General features: G+C 34.8%; 3 protein-coding genes across 3 annotated transcripts; all 3 read left to right on the top strand.

Annotated features, from left to right (window-relative positions):
- Positions 1 to 9,505: 9,505 nt before the first annotated feature.
- AtWU_11493 (putative chromate ion transporter) lies at positions 9,506 to 10,750 on the top strand (the record flags this gene model as incomplete). The annotated part of the gene is made up of 2 exons (XM_035506593.1): positions 9,506 to 10,052; positions 10,113 to 10,750. The coding sequence occupies 2 exons, from the start codon at positions 9,506 to 9,508 to the stop codon at positions 10,748 to 10,750; spliced, it is 1,185 nt and encodes a 394-aa protein (XP_035362486.1).
- A 2,408-nt stretch (positions 10,751 to 13,158) lies between these two features.
- AtWU_11492 (ribonuclease H-like protein) lies at positions 13,159 to 14,654 on the top strand (the record flags this gene model as incomplete). Its single annotated transcript, XM_035506592.1, has 3 exons — positions 13,159 to 13,402; positions 13,481 to 13,567; positions 13,666 to 14,654. 3 exons carry the CDS (start codon positions 13,159 to 13,161, stop codon positions 14,652 to 14,654), a joined length of 1,320 nt encoding a protein of 439 aa, XP_035362485.1.
- Positions 14,655 to 16,017: 1,363 nt separating this feature from the next.
- On the top strand, positions 16,018 to 16,737 carry AtWU_11491 (peroxidase family protein; the record flags this gene model as incomplete). Its single annotated transcript, XM_035506591.1, has 1 exon — positions 16,018 to 16,737. One exon carries the CDS (start codon positions 16,018 to 16,020, stop codon positions 16,735 to 16,737), a length of 720 nt encoding a protein of 239 aa, XP_035362484.1.
- Between the last annotated feature and the right edge of the window lie 1,015 nt (positions 16,738 to 17,752).

Here is a 17,752-nt window from a genome sequence, read left to right as displayed (position 1 = left end):
AAACCCTAAAACCCTAAAACCCTAAAACCCTAAAACCCTAAAACCCTAAAACCCTAAAACCCTAAAACCCTAAAACCCTAATAAAACCCTAAACCCTAATAAAACCCTAAACCCTAAAACCCTAAAACCCTAAACCCCTAATAAAAACCCTATAATTAAAAATTATTTAAAATTTTTATTCCAGGCTGATATAAGTATTATAATAAATCTATCTAATATAATATATTCTAAGGTTGAAAAACCATTATTTAATACTAGTTTAATATTTATTAATATCAGAGAATTTTTATTATTACTGAAAATAAGATCTGAAAAACATGAGAAATAATATTCAGATTCAGAAATAATACAGGAATATATTACTATAATAAAATTATTATAAATATTTATAATATCTTAAAACTACTGATTATCTTGGTTCACTATTAAGAATATATTAGAATAATTTTAAATATACTTGATTATATATTAATAAAGCAGAGTAGTCTAAGCTGTAATTAAGATTTAAAATTATTAATTTTATTATGAAAATAATAATAAAAATATATTAAAAATATTTTTATGTATAATATAAGACACTTAATAATTACTTATAATATAATTATTATATAAAAAAATTATTATTATTAATAAATATAAATACAGCAAACTCTCTATACTATACTAAAAAGATTTAAATCTTATATTATAAAGTTATCTATAATAAAATTTAGGAAGACTTGTAATAAAACTATATATAATTTATAATTTCTTATTATTTATTTAATAGTTTATGGCAAGCAGGATCTGGGTATTAAATATATATATAATATATATATCTAATATAATATCTAAAACTGAAGTCAGATTTAAATAGTTTTTTTTATATACTATATATTAAGCAAAGAAGACACTCTAGTAATTATATAATAATATATTTATTATCTAAACCTGCTGTAGTCTATTCTAGAAGTTTCTTATTTAAATAAATAGTTCTTAAATATAATATAAGACTAGGATTAATTTATAATACTATATCCACAGCTATAACTCTACAATTTATTTCATTTTATTCTAAAATTAATATAAAATAAAAAAAAATAATAATTACTTTTTATCTCTTCTGGAAGAGAGCAACATTATTATATATATTATATATTTTTAATAAAAGGCCATGAACTTATTAAATTATATTTTAAATTAATTATTTTTTATTAAACCAGGATTATTTTTTCTTTTTTATCTTATAATAAGAGGCCTGGAGTATAATATAATATTTTATTTTTTATTTTATTATTTTTATATATAAGAATATTTTTATAATACTTGTAAGAATTCCATGTTTTTATTATATTTTCTACTTATATTTAAATTAATATTTTAAATAACATTTTACTAAGAGATTAGCTCTAGCTTTAATTTCTTTAGCTCTACTAAGATTAATAACTCATTATTAATTAATTAATTAACTTTAGTTACTAGCCATTCAAATAATCATGACCTGTAGCTTGAATTATCTCTAAATAATATTAAAATTTATAAATAAATAATTAGATTAGTAATTCTTCTGATATACTAATCTAGATATATATTATAATAAAAGATTTTATTAAATTTCATTAATTTTATCTAAAAAAATATTAACCATGTCTCTTCTATAAAAAATATTTTAAATATTTATAATTATTATTAACTGTTTCCCCTGCGTTCTGCTACAACCAGTAAAAGATAATTAGAAAATTAAATCTAATTATTTTACTGAGTTATTTAAACTAACTGTTTAGCATTTTAGTGGAAATATTAAAAAAATATATATCAGGATTAGCTAAGTAAAAAGTAAGGAAATTAGCTAATTTAAATATTTATAATATATATAGCTGCCTGGTAGAACTGATATAAAGATATTTAAAAATAAACTTATATATTAACAGCCTGAGAAATAATATCTTAGAACAGAATAATAAACAAGACTTACTTAAAATTTTAAAAATATTTATTTCCAGGCTGTATCTGTTAAATTAAATATTTAGATATTTTATATAATAATTCAGAATATATTATAGTTTCTTTTTATTTCTATAATCTTTAGTATTATATGGTTTTATTTCTAGAATTATATAAAATCTCTCTCAGCTAGTAGAAAATAAAGTAATTATTATATTAATATATTTTAATAATATAAATATTCTGGATTATTATCTGATTATTTTTATTAAAAGAATAATCAGAACAAGCTGTACTAGGTCTCATGGCTTAATTATAGTTATTTATAGGACTTTTAATAATTCAAAAATATTTTCAGATTATAGTATAGATTTTTCCTTTAATTCTATCCGAAGTTTATGTTTCTTTATTATTTAATCTCAGATCTATATAATCAGCCCTCAGTAAAATATATGAAGTATAAATAAGAGATCTTATATTTTAATTATTTTATTTTTTATTTTTAAGAGAATTATTAGACCTGTCTTTTTTTTTCTAAATTATATTTAAATATTCCAGTATATCTGCAAGATTAATACTATCTTAATATACTAATAATAAATAATAACTATATAGTCAAAGAAGATATATTATATTTTTAAGTTTAGTAAATCAGCTTTTAATAATTCTAATATATTATACTTAATTTTTATACAAAATCTGTAATCCATTTAAAGCCCTATATTAATAATATATATTAATATATTTATACCAGTACTAGAACTTTTATACTCTCTTCTAGAGATAAATTATATCATTATTATATTACTACTTTTAAATAATAGAATTATCTAGATCTCTTTTCTCTTATAATTAGTTATATTAAGTACTTCAGCCTAGGCTAATATAAAACTTATATTCTAATAAATTATTTCTATTATTATTATTATTTATATCTTTATAGGCTGGTCTGTTTATCCTGGTTTCCTGATACTTTTTAAAAATATTATATTTTCTATTATCATAATTATTATATTAGTAGTAGTGCAGTTGCTCTTGGAATCTAATCATTATAAAAATATTTATTTATCTTTTTTATATAATTAAAATATAAAAAAATATTCAGAATAGCAGGCAAGCAAGTAAAAAAAAATAAAATAGAAAATAATAAAAAAAAAGATAAAAAAAATATTTAAAAAAGAAGCAGAATAATCAAAGATTAAATAAATATTAATAAAAAATTTTTTAAGTAAAAACCAAGGGCATGTGTATCATAAAATAAGAGAAAAAGAATCTAAAATAAATATTTTATTATTTAATTAATTAAATTTTTCTTTATTTTAAGAAGACTGGAGTAAGCTTCTAGCTCTTTATATATTTTTATAATAAATAAAAATATAACACCTGGCTGGCCAGGCCAATACAGTAAATTTTACTATTCTTTAAAAAATTAATATATAAAATACTATATTACTAAGAAAAATTTATATAAGTTCTATATATTTCAGCAGAGGGTGGAATAATTAATATAAAATCTATAATAAATAATATCTTAGCTGGAGAATACTGGTAGATTTTATATTACTTTTTTAGTTAAGGACTCTTATCTACCTGCATGATATAGAACCAGGATAAACTACTATAAAAATAATTCTAAGATAATAATTGAAATAGAATTAGAGTATCAGTGTTGAAGAACTGTAAAAGCAGCATTATAACAACCACAAAAGAGGCAGCTCTTTCACTGAAGTATTGCTTTATCATATTAATTCAGACTGGAAGTATTAAGAAATATTACTTAATTTTAAATTTTTAAATATAATTTATATAAATAATAATTTAGTTTATATAGTTTTTAGATTTCTTAAACAGCAAAGTCTTACTGGTCATATTATTATTATTATAAAAATATATATAATAATATTACTATAATAATCCAAGTGTAAAAATATAATAAAAAGAGATTTTAAAATATATTTCTTTATAATATATTTAAAGATTAATTATATTAGAATATTTATTATTTTTAGTATAAATTTTTTTTATATAATTATATATATTCAGCTAGCTCTTAAGAAGTTATTAGTATATTTTTTATTTAAATAAAAAATAATAATATTAAAACTATATGAAATAGAGAAAAGAATATATTTTTTAAATTTTAAGATAAATTTTCTATTATAATTCCAGAATTATATTCTAACTTAACCTAAAAATTTTCTTAATACTATAATTAATAATATACAAATTACAAATTACAAATTTATAAATTTATAATTGTTTAAATATAATTTCTATATAACAGGAGATTTTTGAGGATTATCTAAAAATCTTATAAGACTTTATTATATTAGAATTATTAAATTTAATAAAATTTGATATATCTTATATTATAGTAAGCTGTATATCTAAAACTTATTATTCATAATTATATTACAGAAAAATCAGCTGTTATAAATTATCTATAATTATAAATAAGAGAATAATAATAATTATTATATTTTCTTGATTTTTTATATTTCTTTTATATATTTATACTTACTTTATCCAAAGTCAAAGAACTAATAATTTATAAAATATTTAAAATATATAATTCTTTTAATTATTTAGAGAATACTTAATAAGATTTTAAAAAAATTTATTTAATAGAAATAACAGCTTTACAAAAGTCTTGATCATATATTAGAAAAATTAACATTTTATTACAATTAAATATATAATAATTAAGATTATTTATATGTATTTATAATAATTCTTATATTAAATCTTAAATTACAGATTTATTGGAAGAGCTAACCTGTGATTATAATTTAATCTATAAAACAATTCTAGAAGATCTTTATTTAATATATTAGTTATAATACTAGACTTAATTTTTATTTAAATATTTAGAAAAATTATTTTTATTCTATTTTATAAATCTGATTAGTTAATTTAAATATCTTGAATATCTTGAATATATTAAATCTATTATAACCAAAGATTCTATTCCTGAAATTAAATAGTATTTATAAAAAGGACTATTTTAGACTAAAAATATTTTTAAATATTAAAAAAATTAATTAAAATTAATTTTCTATTCTTAGTTATATAGTATAGGATTTTCTTATAATTTTTATTAATAAAATTAAAATTAAATAACTTTTTAATTCTGCTTAAAATATATATTATTATTATTAAAATTATTTTTTCTAGATATTATCAAAGTCTTGATACTTAAGATATATAAAAATAATTATAATTATAAGATAAATTTAAGTATATTCTAGATAATATAAATTTAACTAATTTTTTAATTAATATTATATACATAAAGATACCAGCTGCAGAGAATAAAAATCTTAACTTTTTTAATTATAAAATTAATAATATTAATAAATTTTATAGTAATATTAATCCTGATGATATTCTTGGTAATGATAATAATAAAAGTAATAATATATAAGTTATTTAATATAAATTAAATTTCATTTTTATGTTTTCTTTATAGAGAATTCTTATATTATTATAAATTTTATAGATACTAGCTTGATACTGACTTTATAATTATGATTATTAAATAAATTACTGTAAATAATTTAGAATTTAATATATAAAAAGTAACTGGAATTTTTTTAAGTTAAACTTTTTTATATCTTGATTTAGAAAAAAGTAATTAAATCTAATTAAAAAATATAATTAATTTAAATAAGAAAATATTATTATATATTCATTCAAAAAATATGTTCTGACTTAAGTCAGAAAGTATACTTTAAATATTATAAAAATTATAATAATATTAATATTATATATAATTTTGATTTTAATAAGCCTGTCAAGGTCTTTTTCTAATATTGAACTTAATTATAAAAGACTTGCCTGATTTAATAGAAAGCTTGAAACTTAATAAATAAGTTTTAAAAACTTAAAAACCTGCTCATAAGTCTTATATAATCAGGCTCGGAGTTGTCTTGGCACGAGCTGAGCCGAGTGGTCCCGAGCTTTTCAGACAAGTCTTGCCATCTCTAAGTTACTAAAATAAAAGTTACCGGGATGACATATTATAATAATTATAAGAATTATAAGATTATTAAAAAAGTGTCTATTTTTTTTAATATTTATAAGATCCTAATTCCTCTGTAATAAATTATTAATTCTTTAAGAATTATTTTATCTTGTGGATATAGGCTATCTTTGTCATTATTAGATGAATATATGATGTTTAGTAGCTGATTTCTTACATAGTCAACAGGCTTTCTACCCTGACAAGTAGGTCCTATCACATTTTCTAACTATTGAATCTCTTTAATAGTAGAAATAATATTTAATAATAATTCTAGTTTAATTTAATTACTAGCTATCTCCTGTTTCTTACTATTTTTAATAAGTGGCATTTTCCTTAAGTAATTAAAAGAAAAGAATTAAAATATAATAAGATTTATTTATTAGAATATAAAGCCTCTTTTTTAAATAAGAAATCAGTTATTAAATATTTTATATTTATCTAATAATAATAATAAAGATAGCCTATATCTATAAGATAAACTGATTCTTAGAAGATTAGTAATTTATTATAGAGAAATCAATACTTTATAGATATTACAAAGATGTAGAACTATTATTAATAATCTTATAACTCTTGTAAGTTGTAACTACTATGATATGTTATCCCGATGACCTTGATCTCGATAGCTGGGTTATTCTATCACATTTCTCAGAATAAGAATCAATTTATTCTATGGATATAGACTACCTTTGTCATCATTCAACAAATCCATGATATTTAGTGGCCGATCCCTTACCTAGTCAACAGGTTTCCTACCCTGACAAGTAGATCCTATCACAGTTACTTAAATATCTTATCTACTTCTGTTTTATTAAGTAACTTGATATAGTGGATCATATTTAGAATCTTATCTAATATTCCTTTATTTATACATGTTTTATTTTCTATTTAGAAAATATAAATAATCTCGTGTCTTCCCTTTATACATAATGCCGCTGACTACGTCCTCGCTCATGGGGGGTGTAAAAGGATATCACGTGATCTCGGATCTAGCCACCTAGCCACCCAGTCACCTCCTCGTGTAGTTAGCTAGTTAGTCTACACACACACACAATATCATCATATTGCTTCCACACATTCCATGCGACACTGCTGCTGGGCTCGTCAAGTCTATGCCGAGTTACCAAGATACGCGGGATATACGTATAGAACTAGGTTATCAGTTGAACTCCAACTACATGGTGAGGAATGTAGGCATTTTTCAGCACAACGGAGTATTCGGTTGACGCTGGATGATCTGGTGTCCCACTTCAAGCATTCTTCCCGAGAAGCTCCAGAAGGACAGTCTTTTGTCGTCTTGTGGTGTGCTGTTCTACGGTCTGCAGCATTTACGAGTCTCCTTCGTCAAACGATTGTCCAAGGTTGATTTGTGTCATAACTTCAAAGAGGTCTTCTCTTCTAACACTGTAATTTGAGGGTAAATAACTTATATAGAAGACGGAGTCAAATGACTATCCAGATGAAGAGTGATATATTCGATATCAGGATTATCAGAGCTGCTCCCAGCGCCATAATCTCTTGGTCAACTATTGTTCTTTGGGAGAGTTGGGCTAGAAAACAAGTCCATAGAAGTAGCCAGGATGACGAGCCCCACTTCCACAGAATCAAGCCCAAGCCACGGGAAGTAAAAAGTGAGGCAGACCGAGCTAAAAAGGCGACAGAGCAACATCGGAGCCGTGGGTCTTTCCAACCGCATAGCTCCCCCAGCCAGCTTTCGGCAGATCAATGTCCGAGTCGCCTACCAAGAACCTCATGAACACCCCATGAGTTACAACCACAACGTCCGTCCGTGCTTGGTGTTGAAGATCTTCGCAAACGGCAGCAATACGAGATCTTACCCTCCGTGCCCTTTCCTCTACAGCTTCATCGACGGGAGAATAGAGGCCCTCTTTCACTTGCCAACCCTGAGCCAAATCCTGAAAACCTAGTCTCGGAAAAGCCGTTTCCAGGACCCTAGTTGGGGACCCGGTATCACAGGGAAGAGCACTTCTCTCTTGCAAATCCGGGTCCAAGAGAAGAACTGCGCCTTTCTCCACTCCGTGCCCAGACTCTGGGTCGAAATACCGTTTATCAAGGATGTGTGGAAAAGCAGTGAGGGTGGTTTGAACGGCTCGCTTGAGTGGAGAGGTGATGATAACAGCCACCTGAGGGGCAGAGTGGAAGAGCTGGCCGAGTCCTATGGCCTGCTGAAGGCCAAGAGGGGTCAACTCAGGATCCAACTGAGAGAAGTCATGAGTGACGTTGTGGGCCGATTCTGCGTGGCGGACGAGATGGACCTTCGAGGCCATATTGAGGAACAAGGGTGCTAACTATCCATCCATCCAGGGTCTTGCTAGCTATAAATACAACTCAATCCATCCCGGCGAACCGCAGGCCGAAAACGTGATTTCTGTGGCGTATTGCGTGATATATTTCTTCCGAAGCAGCGCTATAATTAATCAACTCCGTTGACTGGGAAAACTGATAGACCTTCGGTTAAGCTGGACCCTCCCAAGAAACTATCGACTAGCTCCCCTATGGACGAAACCATTGGCCATTTGAATGGAAAACACTCTCTTGGCGCCGCGGAAGTATCTCTTATTTGGAACCGAGCGTTGCGCCCGAATCTTACCTGGCGGTGTTTGATGTGGGATCCAACAAATCCTGAGATCTATGTCATGGGCTCAAACTTAATGGTGCGTCGATCCGTCGCAACGATGACCACTTAGGCACACGTGAGGAAGCGGATTGATCCTTATCACCAAGTGACCCACATGTCTACCTAAGAGGCCCTCTAAACTAAACTTGAATAGGACCCCGAAAACCATCAGCCAATTAGAAGCTCGTAGTGACAGACCGCGGACCAATGTAGCACTTAAGTTACATGTGTGAACAGTTGCCGACCTCCTATTGGATCCACGTCTGGCGGATTTCCAACCTTAAAATTCATTGTTCAACTGATTTAGCTCACTATCCTTAAGGTTGGTATAATCTCGATCCCCTCTTGAATGACGGTCGGTTCGTTTTCCCTCCTGCTCTGACAAAGCTGATTACCGCATGCCCATTTATAACCCAATCTAAAATACTCCTTTCGACACGATCGCGACCTATCTCGTCCCTACGGGCCCTGCATCGAAGCTGGCGCAGCCATGCCGGTGTAACTGAACCGGCACGCGCAGGAGAGCGCCTTCTTGGACGCTTGGGCGAGGTCGTGCGACATACCTGGTACCTGGAATTTACGTCCTTTGGGAGTCCGCCGGTTCATTTCCAGATTTTTCACGCGCGGTTTGTCGAGCAGGAAAAGTGGGTTGATGAGCAGACGGTAGGAAGCATAGATTCAATGTCCAGTATCGTCAGGGGCTAACGGGTACAAGTACCAAGAACTCTTCGCTATCTGTCAGGGCCTTCCGGGTCCGGGTTCGACCAAGATGCTATTCTGCTTGGCGTTGCTTCACGCTGATTTCATCCCGGCCTTACTGGCATTTGTCCTCTAGTGGTATGATTACTGCTTTAATTTGCGTCCTTTGTCATTCGGAATGATGGACTGATTAGTTTACTAGTCTTCCTGGTGCAGTCGGTATGTATGCCCCCTCTCTCGGTGTGCAACGGATCGACGAAACACTGCCCGCGGCAGTCTACGCTCTTCTCTCCGGCCTGAATGCCTCGACAGTAGGCATTGTTGCCCTCGCTGCCGTCCAACTAGCTGAAAAGGCAATTCGTGACAAGATTTCCCGTATCCTTGTTATTTTCGGTGCATGTGCAGGCCTCTGCTATAGTGCACACTGGTATTTCCCAATTCTTATGGTTGCGGGTGGTGTTTCCACGGCACTGGGGGTTGGTTGGATATATCAACAAATTCTCAGGGCAAAGATGGCGTGGAGAAAAAGGAATCGGCAGCCCGAACCGGAGAATGACGCTTCTGGATCGGTAGGCCAGGAGCATTTGTCTATGCGGTATTCAGGGCAGGGTGCAGGAACAGAGATGCTGCGAGTGAGGAAGTCAGTTGCAGCGGCATCCCCGTCTTACTCAACCGATATTCAGGTCTCCGAAGGAGGGGGAACCCCTCCTGCACCGCAGCATATCATTCGGATCCGTGTGGGGGCTGCAATACTGATGTTCCTTTTTGGTAAGGTTCCCTCTTAAAGCTTGCGATATCACTAGATAGAGGCTTACCCCGAAACCATAGCTTCCTTCATCGCCATTCTCGTCGCAAGAGCCAAACTCTCCGCACCGCCTCTATCTTTCGACCTCTTCGCGAATATGTACCTAGCCGGCACTGTGATCTTCGGCGGCGGCCCCGTTGTCATCCCATTGCTCCGGTCATACGTCGTGGACCCGGGTTGGGTTTCCAGTCGAGACTTCCTGATCGGCCTCGCAATCATTCAGGCCTTTCCCGGTCCAAACTTCAACTTTGCAGTCTTTCTCGGCGCTCTTGCCGTCCGAAATACATCCTACCAGACAGTCCTCGGTGCCTTCCTTAGTGGGCTAGGGATCTTCTTCCCTGGAATTACCTTCGCCGTCGCAATACAGTCATTTTGGCGTGTCCTACGGAAACAGAAATGTAATGTTGACTTCCTCCGAGGTGTGAATGCATCAGCTGTTGGATTAGTGTTTACTGCTGTGTACCGGCTTTGGGAAATTGGATACCTAACTCCGCAGGATCGTGATGGGCAGAGTTTGGCGAAGGGGCCCTGGTGGGTTGTTATTGCCGCTATTATGTATGCCCAGAGTGCATGGTTCTTCAAGGTCCCACCTGCGGTTGCAATTGTGCTAGGTGCTGTGCTTGGATTGAGTTGGTATGGAGTTGTTAGTCCTGTCAGGTGAGTGGAGTCTAGGGATTGTTGATACGCGAAACGACAGGTTGGCAGACAGGCAAATCTCCAGTTCGCCACATATTATTTAATATTGATCAGTTGACAAACATGATGTTTCAATCCATAGTGGAGTTGCGCAAGGGCAAGTTCAAACACAAATAAAGCTTTGTCATTGTCTTCTATCATCATATAACTAGTGTTTAGCAGCAGCATTAGTTCTTACTAACAAGGATAAAATACTCTTCCTAACTAAAGATAAATGTCATGTACCAGTATGATATAAAAATAGAATCATACTACTGTATTTTACATTTATTGCGTGCATAGCGCTAAAACATAATACCAAGCCCAATTCCCACCGTTCCCTTTATTGAAATACACGGAGACATAATATTAATAACCAAGTGTTCCTCCAAAAAGAGCTTATCATAACTTTATATCATCTGTCTCCGTATTGGAGAGACTCACAACATGACCGGAGATTATTGGTAGAAGCCCTACCTGCACATGGAGGATAATCGCTTAGGGCCCAAGTGCAATATTCATACATATCCTCTCCCTTACTTCTTATCTTGGGCAAAAGGGACGACCCTTGGTACTACAATACATGCAAGCAATGAGCTTAAAATCCATTACCATTTCTTTTGCGATTCGCGATAAATTATAAAAAAAATGAGATAGAAATACAGCTGTATTATCAGACTTAAATTATAACAAAAGTAATAATAATCTGGCTCTCTACGAGTAATATACTATTAAAAAAAATAATAAAGGGTTTATTCTTTTTATTATTACTAAATTAATTTATAAAATTGATTAGAAAAGAATACTTAAAAATATACACAGAATATTATATTTTTAAGACAATTATACTATTTATTTATTTTTATTATAATCTAAATAAATATATGAATATAAATAACTAAAAAGTCTATATAACTAGAAACAAGATTTCTCTAATTGAGATTAAAATAATATAATTATATAATTATCAATTATCTAGAAAAATCATAATCTTATATACAGCAGCCTGATCCAGCAGCTTAAGAATATTATGAATATATTTAAGACATTAACTGCTCAAAATATCTAGAATACTAAAAAAATAATAAATATAATAATTATATATTTGACAGAAATAAATACTATTATTTTTAAATATTATAACTCCACAGAATAATTAATTTAAAGATTCAAAATTATATCACTATATTCCCTTTCTAAAGTACTATCGAATAATATTATTCATAAACTTATTAAATATCATTTGACTGTTGTCCTGTTGTGAAGATTGCCCTACTAGACACTAAGATGCTTTTGTCCAGGCCGGAAAGCTCAATCTTTAGTATATCATCTGAGAAACGCTTTTGAGATTTTCTAGATCTTCTTTCATTGGGCCTGGCACTTGCATGCATTCAGCAGCCTGCACGTTGTACAGTCAGTCTCTACTAATTTCTTGTGTTGACTCGTCAAAAATGCGGGTGAATTCACCCACTCTAAATTGATCTAAGGAGAGTGATCACTCGAAGCTCAATAGACGTTCTTTCATCTCTCCATCTGCTTGGGCTGCATGCCCAGGGATGATACTTATCTTCGCTCCACCTTCATCAAGCTTGGACCGGCGAAGAACAATTTGTGTCGCATGTCGGGTACGAAGATCACTGGCTATGGGGAACGATAACCCGGTGATTGCCTCAAGAAGAGAAGATTTGCCGCTCGATTGATCACCTACAACAACGAGCTTTAAAGGCATTAGTAACAGCTTAAATACGGGTTCATGCTCTCTTACCTGAGGAAGGGAGACTCTCGCTAACTCCGAGTTCACCAAGTTCGTCGATAATCCCTAGAACCCGAACTCGACTGTCATTGTCAATGCTATCAATTCTAAATTTTAGAGTAACATTCCCCTGCCCGAGATACATGCTGTATCTGTAAGGGCCGCATACCTTCTTTTCTGGTGTACGATACTCCATTTGCATTTGTGGAAGGAACTAAGATTGCGATGCTGAATACTATGTCCATAGTGCTTTTAGTGGCGGCAAACGAACTCCATTTCCTCCGAGGTCTATTGGGTGTTATTGTTGGATATTCTCCTTACTTCGATACCTAATACTTCATACCAAGTTCGAGCCGAGAGAATGTCACAGGGACCAGTTCGATTCTCAGATGATATTCGAAGTTGTGTTCTAGTGCGCTGGATTCTTACGGTCGGGATCGTATGTGCCGTGCGCCGTCAGGTCACAGATCCCTGCATGCAGCTACCAATGGCTTTCGCTGATACTATGCATGGGTGCCGTGAGAGTTGGGTGACGGTTGGGCAGAAACTTAAAAAGCGCGAGAACCCCTACTGATCTTCGGGCTGACCTTTTGGAAAACAGCAAGTCAAGCACACGCGCTGACTGCAATTTTGACTTCAGAATGCAGAAATCAGTATCTTTTTCCTGTCCAGGATGCGAGAGAGGAGGGTTCCGCAGCTTGGTGGAGGCTCAGAAGCACTTTGAGGAGCAATCTCACTCTGTGCGGTGTATCGTCTGCCAAAAGGCATTCGGCAGCGGCATGTCAGTCATACAGCATTATCAAAAGCACGTCAAAGCTCGGGAAGCTCCAACCAATACGAAAAAGCCCATTCAGGAGAGAAAGGCATTTAACCAGCATTCAGCAGGTCTGACAATAACATCGCCATCACCTCTCGGAAATGGCCAAATGTACTTTCAAGAAACTCTACTGACAGCTGTCGGAGATATAATGCATTTCGGAGAGGAGCGTGATCCGATCAACTTGCCCTTTCAATTGCCTTTGATCGCATCGGGTGTAAGTGATGCTAATGGTAACAACCCTCTCAATCTTTGCTCCCTTTTGCAGTCGCCCATGCGACTAAGTGATCTACATAAAGACTTACTGGGTATCCGGGAAACTATTGGCTAGAAATCGATTTCAACACAAACACCAACGTCGTTCTGCACCCTCTTGAACAGTGTCTGATTCTGAGGTATCTGCGTTCCAAATGCCATTCAGAGAGCCGCCTTCGGAGAGAAGGATACATCCTAGGGCCAGTCACAGTAAGGAATAAAGACTTCCCACGGAAGGGGTCCATTCCCACTTATCAATTTCGCGAAACGCCGTCTGAGGAACAGCCTGGACTCAAGAGACATGCCATCGCACTCGATTGTGAGATGGTCGGTGTCAAAGGCAATCGGCAAACTCTCGCGTTTATAAGTGCCATTGACTTTTTGACAGGCGATGTTCTCATTAGCCGCTACGTAGCGCCATCCGAGGAGGTCATTGACTGGAGATCAAAAATTACCGGAATAACCCAAGATGTCATGACAAGCGCCACGATAGCTGGCGCTGCATTCAGAGATTGGCGAGAAGCGCGCGAGAATTTATGGCAATTTGCCGATACATCCACTGTTTTTGTTGGCCAATCCCTCAATTATGACCTTGAGGTTCTGGGAATCTGTCACAACAAAATTGTTGACTCCGCCATTTTGACTGCGGAGGCTGTATTCCCAGCCACTGGCCCCACGGAGAGTTTACCTCGCGCTTGGAGCTTGAAGGCTGTGGCCAAAACTCTTTTGGATTTGGAGATTCAGAGCGGAGATCGTGCGCACAGTGCTTTGGAAGACGCATATGCGGTACGCGACGTGATCATATTCTGCATCAGAAACCCGGAACAGTTAAAATCATGGGCAGAGCTTCGACGGAAAGAAGAGGGACAAAAGGGCAAAAAAAGCCGGCGCAAGAGCAAGGCCAAACGAAATCCGACCATGTCGTCTACTCAAGATATCCAGCATAAAACTCGGGTGTTAAAGAATGAGTTTGAATACTATATTGATGACGATGACGAATTTTGCTTGTCCGAGTATGCTAGGGATGCTGGCTGGCCAGACGGGTGGGATCCTTGGTCTGATTGATTCAACTTCCTTTCCAATGCCCAAACAGCATACAAGAATTTGGTATCCTATCGGAGAAGGGAGGCAGCTTTCCATACATCCTACTTTTTGTAAAGGAATAAAACGTGATCTGAAAATTGTGAACGCAGGTCTGTCCGTCAGCCCCTATCTAGCCAGGCAGCAGATGTAATATATCGTTCCATCACGTAAGTCATGAAACATCTATACGTCATCAGGACACTTCCGGTACATGTAAAAGATGACAAACGGTGAGAATTGTCCGGTCGTGTGTGTTGAGGCTTGGGCGATTGTTGGTCAAGAGTCGTCCTCGGATTTTTATCATGGCGGCTCCGTAAACTCTGCATAAGGCTGCTTTTCTTTCGCTTAAATGAGCGTTTACCTACTCCCTCTTGTCATTGAACGGTCAAAAATGCCGTTTGTGGGGCAAGTCATCTTAGGAGGTTCTAACGCGCGTTGCTGTAAGCCGCAGAATCCAGACTTTCTATTATGAGCGCAAACGCAATACCACTGAAATTAGCCTCGGCAATATCTTGCGGAAGAAAACAGGAAGCCAATTGAAAACTTCAAATCGTCTTCAGAACATAGCTCGAGCTATGGATACGTTACGCTCACACATCGCCTTCGACTTAACTAGTTCTGTTCTTCGTGCTTAATACTATTGTTTTTTGAATAACTATATATATATAGAAACTTAGTAGAAATACCTATTTGTACTTACTTATAAATAGTTATACAGTATTATTTAATCTTATTTCTCTTCTCTCATCTAAGACTAGTTATTGTTAGATAATTATCAGCCTGATACCTCCTCGACCCAGTTTAACAGTATATATATCAGTAAAGCTAAGCTAACCAGGACAGGGAAGCGATCCTAAGGTTTGACACATCTCTCCTGAGCACAAGTTGATCATGCCCCGGGTCACTGCTCCTTGTCTTCCTTCAACATACAGGATCCATATGTGATATGCTGAAAACCTAAATTGCTGAAATGTTGAGTGTTAAATGGTGTAAGAAGAAGAACCCCAAATGAACACGAAAGTTAAATATTCCGTATCACCCATCGTCAAACCATTTGGCCAACCTTATTATGCAAAGGTAACTTAACTAGTGAAACCAACCATGATTTCACTACCACCCATGCAGCGGATACCGAGTCTAGACTATATATGAATTCCAAGTCCGGAGGCTAATCATGTCATGCGTCAGCCACCCCGACCAGATCTCAAAGGTCACGAGATAGACGCCAATCATTATAAGTAAAGAGTGGACCACATCACAACTCGGACAAGCAAGGAAGTACTAAGAGCTTAGCGTCTTTGTCCTATCGACTACTCTGACCTTTCATAGTGAATATCTTTATCTAATGGCACTATCATCACATCTAGCCAAGAAACACGAATTCCACCCTGCAGGTGCTGGCGACTTGCGAAGTCCGTGCCCTGTGCTTAACGCACTTGCGAACCACGGTATAATATCCCGCGATGGCCGTAATATTACGGCCAATCAGCTGAAGGACGCCCTCAAGCATATTGGTGTGGGTATCGACATCAGGCTAGGCCTTGTCAATTCTGCTTATGCTGTCCATGACGAGCATTCGCATCGTGGCCTTCGCAACCCAGAACAGGTAGACGACTCCGGCATACCTGTCCTAAATCTGGATCAAACTGGTCGGCCTCATGCAATAGAACACGACGTTTCTCTTTCTAGAGAGGATCGCGCCTTAGGTGACTGTATCAGTCCTCATCCTGGATTAGTTGAAGGCTTTCTCGGGTACCCACAGCAAGACTTCTTCACCGTCTCCCATCTTGGGAGGTTTCGCAAGAAGCGGTATATAGAGCAAAATGCAAAAAATAGGGTTCTAGACTTTGGCTACAGGGCTCACATAGTGGCCTGCGCTGAAGCTGCTCTATTCCAGGGCGTATTCGGTGAAGGTGTCTTCCGTCGGTTGCCGGTTAAGTACGCGAAAGCCGTTTTCCAAGAGGAACGTTTACCATTCAATGAGGGCTGGACGCCGCGGTGGTTTGCATTGATGGTTCCCGAGTTGGCTATGTTAGTTCTCATAATCTTGTATTTTGCTTCCTAATTTGACTTATTCTTGGTTTTGGTGCGCATAGTGCTCTAGCAATAAATTACTCTTTCCGATGGACGTCCTAAACTCTTGCCTGAGTGGACCAAAAGACAACCGTAGATCTTTTCAAAACGAACTTGCGCTTGACGCAACATTAGTCAAAGCGGCGAAGAGGATGCTGTCTCGCCAAGAAATATTTTGAATGCGTTATGTAGTCAGGGTGACCTAGACATTCTGGGCATAATGCTTCCCCAGTTCTTCACCGCAATATGAAAGTGGTTCGTAACTCCTACAACAGGCGCTTGGCTAACCAAGCCATCATTTGAAGCCTGACAATTCCAGACAACAGGAAAATTACCAAATGTGGAAGCATAGTTAGATTTACCCATTTCTTCTATCATTGATATATATATCCACAGCTAAAAATAGCCCTCTCACCATAGCTCAAAGTCAAAAGATGTCTAGATAATAATGAAGGCTCTATTTCTTGCATAATTAGTAGATAATCTTGATAATACTATTGAAATAGCCAAGCACTATAATGTTATCTACAAATATCTACCCGTCTCAGTGATCAAACTATCCATATTGCCACCCGTTTCCGCCTCCGCGGCAAGCAACATATGTAAACCAATAGGTAGAATGGAGGGGTATAACAAGAATGAAGAGACATTTGAATCACTGTGCTTCTACTACCGCCAACAGGAACCCTAGATTCAGCAGTAGATGCTCTGAATATAATGCACATCTTCTATCCCTCACCACTTTGTTCATCTTGCCAACCGGTGATCCAAGTTCCAGAATCACATCTGCCCACAGGAAGCTTTTCTATACGAGGGACTCGTGAATAAAGCTTCTCATCCCGAGAGGCCTTCCGTTTGCGGCCGCGCCTCTGATGTGTTAGACATAAATCACATATATCTGGACCTTGGGTTCAGTATCACACGATATACATCTATAGTATCGGGTTATACAGCGAGTATCTGACACGGGGGTTTAGAGTTCTGCAGAGTATATCTCTGACTGACTT

This window comes from Aspergillus tubingensis, assembly GCF_013340325.1.
Source record: "Aspergillus tubingensis WU-2223L DNA, scaffold_15, whole genome shotgun sequence".
NCBI lineage: Eukaryota > Fungi > Ascomycota > Eurotiomycetes > Eurotiales > Aspergillaceae > Aspergillus > Aspergillus tubingensis.
This window is presented reverse-complemented; position numbering and strand designations above follow the sequence as displayed.